The following is a 13,698-nucleotide window of genomic DNA, read 5'->3' as shown; positions in this document are numbered from 1 at the left end:
GCCCTTTAAAAAAAAGATATCAAAGCAAACAAGACTTGTGTTAGACTGTACAGCTATACACCAAAGGCAGGTCTTCTGCTACCATCACTGTGGAAATCAGTCTCTATTGTAGTGGGACCCAGATCATGTCTACATTGAGACGACTTTTCCTTTGGCATAGAAAACCATGGGAGAATGGATTGAAAGAAGGAGAGGGGTAGAACTTCAGGCTGAAATAGGCACTCTCTAGAAGGATTTCACTAGTGTTAGGATCCAATACCACTTTGAGTTGAGTCAATTTGCATCTGAACCCACACTTCACTTCTGTTCGGAGGACTGTGAAATATATAACCTTTTTCTAATATGCAACAGTGCAGATTCATTTCTGATTCATTTTAGCACATGTTCTCATGAAGAACAATAGGTTATTTTATCTCCAGTCTGCCTCAGTCCACACGGGGGAGTGTTGGACTGTTTCTGTCTCCCAGGGAGAGCTCTCTACTGGGCAGTTGACTGAGGAGAACCCCCCTTGTCCCCCGGAGAGAGTTACAGCAGTAGAGTAGGGAGCTAGCGGTGTGGTGTGACTGTTAGTCAGCTCTAATACACCCTGTCTCTGGAGATCAGATATGGAACAAGGACAGGGCAGGCCTTAGAGTGATGGCCTCTCTGCCAATCTCCCCAGCCTGCCACTCTGCCATCCCATTCTCCACTTCAATAAGCACTTCACACACAGACAGAGCCAAGGTAGCAGAGGAGGAGTCAATGACATGGTGATTTCTATTCTCCATGATCTGCTGTGATTGGCCAGGCTAAGAATCTTGCTTACAAAAGCGAATGGAGAGCACTAACCCTGAGACAGATATCTCTCAGGCAGAGCCAGAACTCTAACTCCTGGGGGGAGAACATGTGTCTCAGGGATAGTGCTGAGTAGAGTATAGGGAGTGACCTAACATTGCAGGCATAGAAAGACACCTGAGCGGAGTTCCCATTTATATTTTTCAGGGAAATGGAAGTTAGGTTTAAAATACTCTATCTCTGAAAACCAGATGTTAATGTTTTCCTGGCGAATCCGTATATTCTAGATATGGAGGGAAGTACTGTTGGAAGTAAGTTTGTGTTTTGATCTGAGTGTGTTGGTGTGAATGGAAGAATCGTAAAACAATAGAGCTGTTATGGAATCTTCATTACCTAATGGAAGCAGAAGGGGCAATCAAAATACATCATATTCAACGCGGTGGTGATAAATATACAAAGCTTTTTTTTCACTACTCAAAGCAGAGGAGCTCCAGAGAGGGACACGACAGAAGAGGAGTTTCAGGTCCCTCGTCTGCGCATTCTACCATGCGACAACAAAAATATCCCTCTCCACACCCAGCAAACACCATCACCAATTCTCCCCCCAGTTTAACAATTATGATGTTGTTGCTCGTTTCATGATTTTTTTGTTGTCAGTTCTACCATCTATATTTTCCTAGTATGTGTCTCTGAGGCAGCTAATGAAGAAGTTTTACATCATGGCATTTTCCATCAAGTTGTCTGTGGGCACCGCCACTGTTTGTTTTCCCCTGTGACTGGCTTTGTGCCATCCAGTGCATCCAGTCGACGAGGAGGACAGCGAGAGAGAAAAAAACAACAAAGCAACAGGCAAAGCAAATGGAATCCATCTTGTCTGCACTGCTGGCATAAACACTTTGGCTGTACACACTATCTCGACTGGTGCCATGCCACTAATGCCAGTAATGTTTTAAAAATATATATACAGTACCAGTCAAAAGATTGGACACACCAACTAATTCATGAGTTTTCTAGATTTTTACTATTTTCTACATTTTAGAATAATAGTGAAGACATCAAAACTATGAAATAAAACATACTGAATCATGTAGTAAACAAAAATGTGTTAAACAAATCAAAATATATTGTATATTTTATATTCTTCAAAGTAGCCACTCTTTGCCTTGATGACAGCTTTGCACACTTAGCAATCTCTCAACCAGCTTCACCTGGAATGTTTTTCCAACAGTCTTGAATGAGTTTCCATATTTTCTTAGCACTCATTGGCTGCTTTTTCTTCACTCTGCAGTACAACTCATCCCAAACCATCTCAATTGGGTTGAGGTCGGGTGAATGTGGAGGCCAGGTCATCTGATGCAGAACTCCATCACCCTCCTTCTTGGTCAAAAAGCCTTAACACAGCCTGGAGGTGTGTTGGTTCATTGTCCTGTTGAAAAACAAATTAAATTCCCACCAAGCGCAAACCAGATGGGATGGTGTATCACTGCAGAATGCTGTGGTAGCCATGCTGGTTAAGTGTGCCTTGAATTCTAAATAAATCATAGACAGTGTCACCAGCAAAGTGAACACACACCATCACACCTCCTCGTCCATGCTTCACGGTGGGAACCACACACACGGAGATCATCCGTTCACCTACTCAGCGTCTCACAAAGACACGGCCGTTGGAACCATAAATCACACATGTGGACTCATCAGACCAAAGGACAGATTTTCATCAGTCTAATATCCATTGCTTGTGTTTCTTGGCCCAAGCAAGTCTCTTATTTTTATTGGTGTCCTTTAGTAGTGGTTTCTTTGCAGCAATTCGACCATGAAGGCCTGATTCATGCATTCTCCTCTAAACAGTTGATGTTGAGAAGTGTCTGTACTTCAACTCTGTGAAGCATTTATTTGGGCTGCAATTTCTGAGTCTGGTAACTCTAATGAACTTATCCTCTGTAGCAGAGGTAACTCTCGGTCTTCCTTTCCTGTGGTGGTCCTCATGAGAGCCAGTTTCATCATAGTGCTTGATGGTTTTTGTGACTGCACTTGAAAAAACTTCCAAAGTTCTTAACATTTTCCGGATTGACTGACCTTCATGTCTTAAAGTAATGGTGGACTGTTGTTTTTCTTTTCTTCTTTGAGCTGTTCTTGCCATAATATGGATTTTGGTATTTTTCCAAATAGGGCTTCTTCTGTATACCACCCCTACCTTGTCAGAACACAAATGATTTGCTGGAACACATGAAGAAGCATTGAAATTCCTCAAATTAACTTTTAACAAGGCACACCTGTTAATTGAAATGCATTCCAGTTGACTATCTAATGAAGTTGGTTGATAGAATGCCAAGAGTGTGCCAAGCTGTCATCAAGGCAAAGGGTGGCTACTTTGAAGAATCTCAAATATAAAATATATTTAGATATTTTTAACACTTTTTTGCTTACTGCATGATTCCATATGTGTTATTTCATAGTTTTGAAGTCTTCACTATTATTCTACAATGTAGAAAATAGTAAAAATAAAGAAAAACCCTTGAATGAGTAAGCGTGTCCAAACTTTTGACTGGTACTGTATATATATTTTTTTACCTTCATTTAACTAGGCAAGTCAGTTAAGAACACATTCTTATTTACAATGACAGCTTACCAAAAGGCAAAAGGCCTCCTGCGGGGACAGGGGCTGGGATAAAACCATTAAAATACAGGACAAAACACACATCACGAAAAGAGAGACACCGCAACACTACATAAAGAGAGACCTAAGACAACAACATAGCATGGCAGCAACACATGACAACACAGCATAGTAGCAAAACAACACGGCACCAGCACAACATGGCGGCAGCAGCACAAAACATAGTTTAACATTATTGGGCACCGACGAAAGGACAAAGGGCAAAAAGGTAGAGGCAACAATACATCGCGCGAGTGTTAGCAGTGATGTTCTACCATGCTGTGATTTCGTTGCCAGACGAACAGACGTCCTGGTTTTATTTGAATTGTAAGGCACCAAATTGACAGTCACATCATCTCTGCTCATGTCCCCAACCTCATGGCAGACAGTATATTGAAATGTCATTCACAATGTTTTGAAACTATAGACAATGTTTTTGTTCTCCCTTCTAATATTGGGCATTTTGTCATATTATGTCAAACAAAGAGACATTTCTGTGTAATTTCATAGACACATTTCATTCAAGAAACATCAGGGTGCGATTTGATCAAAGCATCGTTATGAAAGTCTCTACTTTCCATTGAAATAAGTATTTTGATATATTCAACATTATGAAAATTCAAATGAGCAACATAATCTGTGCCGTGGTGTACTTAACCATGCCGATAATAATAATAATGTATTTTATATGTTAATGACATAGATAGCTGTTCAATTTGATTTAATTCAGTTTACCATTCCTATCCCCTTAATCATATCAGTGAGAGAGAACAAGGTTGTTCTTTCCTTGTTACACACTGATTCCACTGTTATTGCCACACACACACACACACACACACACACACACACACACACACACACACCCTGAGGCATACACCTGACTTGCACCTCATAGTGTGACCTAAATCCCTGAATAGGTCCTGGTGGTAAGTGAGCTGTTGAGTAAGTTCTCGCTGGCCACTCTGCCCTCCCAGAGGAGATGCAGGTGTCTGATGGATGCAGAGCTGGCTATGTTTAGACTCTCTTGGATGGGGACCAGCACACCAGCGGATCTCTCACACTCCCTGCAGGCACTAGCATTCTGTCTCTGCTCTCTCTGCACTGTGGACCTCCCAGCCCTGGCAGCCTCACACTCCCTGCAGGCACTAGCATTCTGTCTCTGCTCTCTCTGCATTGTGGACCTCCCAGCACTTGCAGCCTCACAATCCAATTGGGAGAGACCTGCTGGACAACTTCTGTGCTTCACTCACTGCAACTCCTCCAGTACTCTAGCGACATACACTCTCAGTCACAGCCTGTGGAGAGTCATTCATCATCCGACACTGATATTCAGAGGGCATTGGTGATCGCTGTCATCACCAGCACATTTATTGACATTGTCTAGTGAATTCTTATCTAATATTCATAGACAGTGTGTTGTGAGATTTAGAAACCATCATCATCATTATTATAGTCATTATCATTATCTTTTATTATACATTTTTTGTGTACAGAATTGTTTTCTTGAGGGACAATACCTACAGAACGCTGTGTGTAGCTTACTGCAACTGTAATAATACCTTTTCCCAAATCCAGCACATTCTCCCCCTGGATCAATTACATAAGGATGGGACAGATGAGCCAAGCATACCCATCTGCCTTCATTTTTTTATTTTTGGAAACACAGGTGTCCCTGCGCATATTAAGCTGACAGTGCTCTAAGCGACTTCATTTTTCACACAGTGAAAAACTAGCTCCTACAGTGTGGAAACATAGTCTCCTCGACAGCACAATGTGCAGCAGAGAATATCAACTGGAGCCAATTAGAAAGGTGCTTCACTTCACTTGCTGAATGAATGAGGTCTATTCTCATTTAAATTAAACTACTCCTATCAAGCATAGGCCAAGGCTTCACTCATGGATAACAAATAAGTCCCTTATCCCTGGAATACTGCAAGTTCCCGATCCCTGGAATACTGCACAGTGCACCTTGTGCTCTTGGGTGAGAAAATAGATCCATGTTTTGAGACAGCTAGAAGTTCAAAGGTTATCTTCGCCCATATCAGCATGCAAACACATCTCTGTCTGGTTAAGGTGAGAGGTTTAGGAGAATATAGAGTTGTATGTCCCAAAATACCTTGTAAATGTTCCAGAGAAGAAGCCCCATACATCCACTCATGCCTTGGCTCACTTTAATAAATGGTCCCTGTCTCCCACAGCATGATGGAGCCGTCCAGTATGGCATGCTGAGCAAGACAGTGATGACATAAGAAAAGTATTAACCCAGCAGTTGAGAGAAAACATGCCTCTGACAGATGCCTCCAACACAAACGGATGTTCTTCGCCCAATCCTGTGTCAATTGATTAACATCAGGTGCCTTTATGTGCATAGGGGAAGTATGTGTATGTCAGCCGGCATCATCAGTGGGTACTCTACTGTCGCGTCTTTGGCATCATTAAACTGAAGACTTATTTTTATCAAATAAATTCTCTGTAATTATTATTATTACGTGATTATACTAACTTAATAATCATGTAAATGTAAATAACTAGGAAGTCGGGGCACCAAGGAAAATATTTAGATTACAAAGTTATAATTTTCCTAATATAACTTTCAGATATTTTAATATCTGATCAATTACTCTCCTAATTACTGAATTATTATTTACCTCACGTTAGTCTCATTCCAAACGTCGTAAATTGTTGGCTATCTGCACGAACACAGTCTTCACTATGAATCATCCATACATCAATTGTCTTAAATAATCTATTTACTAACTAAATAATCACAGGAATGAACAAACAGTGGATATAGTTACAAGGAAATATAGCGGCGCTTCCCTAGTGGGATAAACCGGTATTGCGGCTTGGTGGACAAAAGGGAAGTGGGGGTCGACTGAGATAGAAGACACTACAAAGTTGATAATTATAACAATTGAAATGCTAATCCTTTGCACATGAACACTCACACATTTGGGAATAATTTTAATCAATATATATATTTACGCTCAGTGTGTTGTTGTGATTTCTGTTGGAAAGTTTGCATCTGTTGGAGAGTTTGTCTGCCCTCTCTCTCTCTGTGGTGGTTAGTAAAGATAGTTCAGATTAACATTCAGCAATGTTGTTTCGGCGGTTGTCGGTCTTCACGTTCAATGGTACCGAATTCCTAGCTACAGACTAGTAATTAGTATCAAAGATTTGTTCTTATTCTGTCAGTATCGATAGTCTCAGAGTTTAACCACGCGGTATGATTAAGAGATTCAGCAATCTACTCAAACCTTAACTCCCTCTGTGATGAGGTACTGGTCTGAAACCTTAGCCCTCTCGTGGTTATTGAGGTAAGCTGGTCTGAAGATAAATTCCCAAAGTGGGGGTTATAATTGGAAGAGCAGAATGCGGCTGTCCCATGACACCAGATCAATGTCTGTATTCATGGGACGGGCTAATAATTTAGTTAAACTCCAAAGGGAATTGGAGTTTCCTTCATTAAACAGTTTAAAATCACATTTCATAATTTCACAAATAGTTTCATCTTACTCATTCATTTTATACAACAATTAGATGCAAGCCTCACAACTGAGACTCCTGTATTAACAGGGTTATGGTAATGTGGCTGTATTGTCTCTCATGAGTTTCACAAAATTGTACAAAATGGACCAGTTCATAGCTGGCTACTTCACCGACCGTTTATACATTCTCCAGAACATGAATATTTTTTAGTTCTGTGAGGAAGAAGAAGTTCATTTGTTCTCTCTATGAAAACTCTCTCTTATACACTGGCCATGAGGAGAGAACTCCTCAAGGAATTTATGACCTGCCTAACAGAGTCTTGTGTAAATGGAAGAGAGAGAGCGGGATGGTGCAGAGAGAGGGGGATGGTGCTCGCTGTACCCAAGAGGGCAACATCATGACACTACCATGCGGTACGTGTCTGCCGGCATCATTGGGGGGTCTCTACCATACGGTACGTGTCAGCCGGCATCATTGGGGGGACTCTACCATACAGTACGTGTCTGCCGGCATCATTGGGGGGACTCTACCATACAGTACGTGTCTGCCGGCATCATTGGGGGGACTCTACCATACAGTACGTGTCTGCCGGCATCATTGGGGGGACTCTACCATACAGTACGTGTCTGCCGGCATCATTGGGAGGACTCTACCATACAGTAAGTGTCTGCCGGCATCATTGGGGGGACTCTACCATACGGTACGTGTCAGCCGGCATCTTTAGGGGGGACTCTACCATACGGTACGTGTCTGCCGGCATCTTTAGGGGGGACTCTACCATACGGTACGTGTCATCCGGCATCTTTAGGGGGGACTCTACCATACAGTACGTGTCTGCCGGCATCATTGGGGGGACTCTACCATACAGTACGTGTCTGCCGGCATCTTTAGGGGGGACTCTACCATACGGTACGTGTCTGCCGGCATCTTTAGGGGGGACTCTACCATACAGTAAGTGTCTGCCGGCATCTTTAGGGGGGACTCTACCATACGGTACGTGTCTGCCGGCATCTTTAGGGGGGACTCTACCATACGGTACGTGTCATCCGGCATCTTTAGGGGGGACTCTACCATACAGTACGTGTCAGCCGGCATCTTTAGGGGGGACTCTACCATACGGTACGTGTCAGCTGGCATCTTTAGGGGGGACTCTACCATACAGTACGTGTCTGCCGGCATCATTGGGGGGACTCTACCATACAGTACGTGTCAGCCGGCATCTTTAGGGGGGACTCTACCATACATTACGTGTCTGCCGGCATCATTGGGGGGACTCTACCATACAGTACGTGTCAGCCGGCATCTTTAGGGGGGACTCTACCATACAGTACGTGTCTGCCGGCATCATTGGGGGGACTCTACCATACAGTACGTGTCAGCCGGCATCTTTAGGGGGGACTCTACCATACAGTACGTGTCTGCCGGCATCATTGGGGGGACTCTACCATACAGTACGTGTCTGCCGGCATCTTTAGGGGGGACTCTACCATACAGTAAGTGTCTGCCGGCATCTTTAGGGGGGACTCTACCATACGGTACGTGTCAGCTGGCATCTTTAGGGGGGACTCTACCATACAGTACGTGTCTGCCGGCATCATTGGGGGGACTCTACCATACGGTAAGTGTCTGCCGGCATCTTTAGGGGGACTCTACCATACAGTACGTGTCTGCCGGCATCTTTAGGGGGGACTCTACCATACGGTACGTGTCAGCCGGCATCTTTAGGGGGGACTCTACCATACGGTACGTGTCAGCCGGCATCTTTAGGGGGGACTCTACCATACGGTACGTGTCAGCCGGCATCTTTAGGGGGGACTCTACCATACGGTACGTGTCAGCCGGCATCTTTAGGGGGGACTCTATCATACGGTACGTTTCAGCCGGCATCTTTAGGGGGGACTCTACCATACAGTAAAAATCAGCTGGCATCGTCAGGAGAGACTCTACCTATTTGTCATTTTGTGATTAGTTTGTCTAAGCCACTCTGTGCTCTGTTCTGCTCTGCTCGTCGTAATGAAGAACGTGCTGTCTGCTCCCCCAGTCACTGAGATGCTTGTGATGTCACAGCATGAATGGCTGCCACAAAAACATTATGAAGCCAGCAGACAGCCTGCACAGGAATGATTTATTCAGAGAACAATGTGACATTGACAGGGAGGGAGAGAAACTGTCTTAATGTTTAATCCCACCCTCTTCTCCTCTCATCCTCCCATCCTTCAGACAAATGCCATCCTCTCTCACTGATGACCGGAACTGAAACATTGTAAATCAGAAGCAACCCATTCTTCATACTGGTCTGGTGCTAGTACAAATGGTCTTTCCACTGCAGGTATTCTGTGCCCTCAGCAGAGTATTTCCTGACCACCATTAACCAGGCGACCATAGGTCAATGTTAAGGTCAAAGCAAGTTGCAAATAACAGTTTCTTATCAGATCACCCCTCTCATGCAAGGTCTCCTCTCTCTCGCTCTCACTCTCTGTGTATTGCCCTTTACTACAGGTGGGCCAAAGGAGGCAACGTGATCAAGGAGTTCTCTGGGGACACTTATGAGGTCATTGTGGACCACTCCTTCTTCACTGAGCCTGTCTCCTGTGAGGTCACCAACCCTCTGGGCAGCACCAACATAAGCCGCAACGTCGACGTCTACTGTGAGTGCTACTAATGTGTTGCTCTTTCTGTGGTGATGTCCAGCCAACGTTATGCATCCTATTTAGATTATAGACATTCTGTATCTGACCGTAAATAGAGTATTATGTTGTGCTGCTAGTGGTGTATTGACTAGATGCTGACTGGGTGGCTCTCTGTGTTCTGGCAGTTGGTCCACGCATGGCTGCAGAGCCCCAGTCCTTACAGGTGGATCTGGGGTCTGATGCTGTGTTCAACTGTGCCTGGACTGGAAACCCCTCCCTCACAATCGTCTGGATGAAGAGGGGCTCTGGAGTGGTATGTATTTCCATATTCAATGTCTTTCACCATTCATTGTATATGTTTTGACTAGGTGCAATACACTATAGATTGGAACAATCAGGTTAGCCAATGCTTTCAATGTCATTTACTTTATAGTGATATATTTTCCACAACTACATATCATGCTGGCCACAGCAGTAACTTCATTAATTATTCTATTTGAAAACGTAAAATATCTAACACTATAGGTAATTCAGGATTCATGTGACCAAGCAGTGCCCTTTGAGCTTACTTTTTCAAAGTCTCATTAGTCAAAAAATCCAGAGAAAGCTAGCGGTTCAGGCTCGTTAGTGCCCCTGCTCCCTGAATCCTGGCTGGAGATGTGTTGAGGTGAGCATAGGGGCATGCAATTGATCTGCCAGCCAGGCTCATTCCTCAACTCCATATACGTCAACCATCAGAGCCTGGAGATCAAAACCGTCCCTCTCTCATATGAGTCTGGTCCCAAATTGGATTTTAATAATAGAAGAGAGTTGGCCTTAAAGTCGTTAAGAGGAGCCCGGGCTACTATGTGCTGCCTCAAATGTGAAGGTGACCTCTTGCTGCTAATTCAGTGAACCTTAACCTCCGTGTGGCAGGTACTAAGCAACGAGAACATCCTGACACTCAAGGCTGTGAGGCAGGAAGATGCTGGGAAATATGTGTGCCGTGCTGTGGTCCCGCGAGTCGGCGCCGGGGAGAAGGAGGTTTCTCTCACTGTCAACGGTAAGTGTCATGCAGGTGAGGGATGTTTTGGGAGCTTTGGAGGTCACATCCGCTAAGACGAAAGTAATTTGTCACTGGTTTACACACGAAAACACATCTTCACACCAAGGACTCTCCAACATTGCAGTGAAAGGAGAAAGTTTGCTATTGGGCCTCAGTCTGTCCAGGTCTTTAAGCTCTGAATAAATCTTTGTGGTGAGGCCATCTCTCAATGTATTTACAATAGAAGAAGGGTTCAAATTCAGCTCTGCAGACATCTCTGCTCCAGTGTAGTAGACTACAGCAGAGAGATACACAGCATCATTGAAACTGCAAGCATAGTAACAGATGCAATAAAATTAATTTTATTTTATTTTCCATTATGTTTCATCAGTCCTTATTAAAAAAGACATGGATAAATATAGCCAGCACATCCAGGATGTAGCCTTATGTTCCTTAAGACAGGAAATGTGCTTTAATGCAGATTAGATTCTGAAGGAGGTTGGCGTTTTGAGGCAGTGACTGACTAATGAATGTCGGGGAATGGAATGGTGGGAGACCCGGCAACTCTCAGGCAAATGACTTCATTAACACCGCTTGGTATTCACAGAGCGCGCATTAGCGTTGCGGCAGCCTTTAGTGGCAGAATTGACATGTTCTTTAAAGGATTTTTTCTCACCACGTCCGTTTGCATGGGGGTGATAGACAGAAGAAAGGATGTTGAGATGAATGTTTAGCTGAGGTATTGTCCTCAACAATATATTGGATATCTTGAACGCAAACGTACAATGTCTGTCGTTAGCGGCGTTGCTGCTAGATTGGGACTGAATATACATCAAGTACCAAACATGACTTATTTTCAAACTTGTACAGTAGCTGTGCATAAAAGATAATGGCATGTAAATGCATTGGATTGCAACCACTAGTGTGTGCTGTGAGATCCTTTTCTATCTATCGCCTAGTTCTGTTCAAGATCAGAGCTCCACTAGTATGGAGCAAAGTCATTCCTAATTAACATCTTAACAGTTTTGCTTCATCCCAGCTTCTATTTTTACTGTCTGCACTAGTAAACAAAATCTCTGTTCAAGTTTATTTTTCCATTTCATGTGTTCTTTCTTTTATGTACAACTATCTATGGGGATTGCATTACTTCTGTATACAACACTATACAAAGGGAATATACATTGTTTTCATAAAGACAATATGATAACAGAACTCATAGGACACTCATCATGAAAAATAACAAAGCGGAAAATGTTTACTTGGTCTCTGTAGACTTCAGTCAAGTGTTACCCACTTCTTCATTGGTCTTTGACTTCTCTTTTATTTTGTTATGTTCTCCTGTTCTTCTGTATCTCTTGCCTCACGGCCTGAATCTGTCTCAGACATTATTAAAAAGCCACATAATTTTTTAACTTTTGAATAATTTAAATCCACGCTTTCTAAAAAACCACAGAAGGGGTCCTCAGTCAAAATGTTCACATTTCTACCCTACCAAGTCCTCTCAGTGAATCCGATTGTCAAGCCGACAAAGTACAAACAGAGTCTTTGAAGTTGCAGCACGTGGAAAGGACTCTGACGGTTTGCTGCTTGATTGTTTTAAGTTGTCGTCTTTATGGCAGACGAAGCTTCATCCTCCTCAGCCCTCATCAACCTGCAGTCTTTGACATCCAATAGGAACCATTTAGCTCTGACAGTGAGAGAAAGTCATGAATGATGACCGTGCATTTTGGGAGACTGCCTTGATCATGTGTCAGAAAGACTGAGGAATACTCAAGAGTATATGCTCAGTGTGGGGGAGTGTGTGTGTATGTGTTTGATGTTTTGCTATTTGCTTCCCGTCGCTTATGCCTGGATCATTTTACCCAAACAATTAAAATCCATGTGTTTAGAATTTGTCAATATGTTCTTTCCTCCATTGCATGTCAATGACTCCCACTGTGCAGCAACACAGACAGGAGAATCCTCTCCTTCCCTGGGGACTGGTGTAATTTAATTGTAATCAAACAGCTAGCAGGGGATGCAGTTTATGTTGAAGCCACTAATGGATACATATTGCTCACCCTAGTTTAACATCCTCACACAGTCAGTCTGAGCTTCAATATTTGTTTGAGTGAAGTTATTGTGTTGTGCTTGTTCTTTTGATCGCATGTTCAATGCATCCTGATACACTTTACGCCCACAGGGAAGAAAAACTAGTAAGTATATGTGTGAATATATGCATGAGATTGGTGGCGTGCATGTGTTTTTGTCTCTAGCAAAGAAAATATATATTATACATATTATATTTGAATGAGTGTTGGTTCGTAGAGGTTTGAGTCCGTCCATATTTCCACATGTGTATGTCTTGGTAGGTGTCTGTCTGTCTGTCTGTCTGTCTGTCTGTCTGTCTGTCTGTCTGTCTGTCTGTCTGTCTGTCTGTCTGTCTGTCTGTATGTCTGTCTGTCTGTCTGTCTGTCTGTCTGTCTGTCTGTCTGTCTGTCTGTCTGTCTGTCTGTCTGTCTGTCTGTATGTATGTATGTATGTATGTATAATCAGATGTCAGGCAGCCCAGGGAGAGGGAGCACATTAACACATTAATGGAGAAAGTGGCCCGATGAGCCTTTAAGTCTCCCACAGGGCATCTTGTTGTTTAAGTTTTTTTTTTTCTCCGGGACATAGTCTTTATATGCTCAATAAATTAGCATTTAATTCCTTCTCCAAGTGCCAAGACAGACATTTAAAAAACCAGATCAAATGAATAATTCAGCAGAGAAATGCCATTCAAATGGATGTGACAGAGTAACACAGTAACACAGCTCTGAGGTGCTTTGAAATGAGCTGTTGCAAGGAAGCACAAAATGACACATCTTTTCAAAGCTCAGACTATACTTCCAACTCTGTTTGGAAATGCAAGGCCTGGTCTCGACAAGGTGATGAACAAACGATAACAAAGATTCAGATTATGAGGCGGCCCACTCCATAGCCTCCCCGCCTCTCTAAACAAAAGTCTCCTACCGTATCGACTGTGTCCACTGACAGTTGGAGCAGTGTAGTTGTGCTACTCACACCACCCACCAACTCCCTCTCTCTCTGATCACACAGTCTGCACACACACACACACACACACACACACACACACACACACA

At 43.3% G+C, this 13,698-nt stretch overlaps 1 protein-coding gene across 1 annotated transcript in view; it reads left to right on the top strand.

The window, feature by feature from the left end:
- The window catches only part of LOC135546542 (kin of IRRE-like protein 3), a 221,963-nt gene that overhangs the window by 192,779 nt on the left and 15,486 nt on the right, over nucleotides 1-13,698 (top strand). Inside the window, exons 7-9 of the mRNA XM_064975049.1 lie at nucleotides 9,419-9,567; nucleotides 9,735-9,862; nucleotides 10,465-10,591. Coding sequence (XP_064831121.1) covers nucleotides 9,419-9,567; nucleotides 9,735-9,862; nucleotides 10,465-10,591 — 404 coding nt within the window. The remainder of the gene's footprint in view (nucleotides 1-9,418; nucleotides 9,568-9,734; nucleotides 9,863-10,464; nucleotides 10,592-13,698) is intronic.

The sequence above is a fragment of the Oncorhynchus masou genome, chromosome 9 (assembly GCF_036934945.1).
Source record: "Oncorhynchus masou masou isolate Uvic2021 chromosome 9, UVic_Omas_1.1, whole genome shotgun sequence".
In the NCBI taxonomy this organism is placed as follows: Eukaryota; Metazoa; Chordata; class Actinopteri; order Salmoniformes; family Salmonidae; genus Oncorhynchus; species Oncorhynchus masou.
The sequence above is the reverse complement of the archived record's forward strand: the minus strand, read 5'-3'. Positions and strand labels throughout refer to the sequence as shown.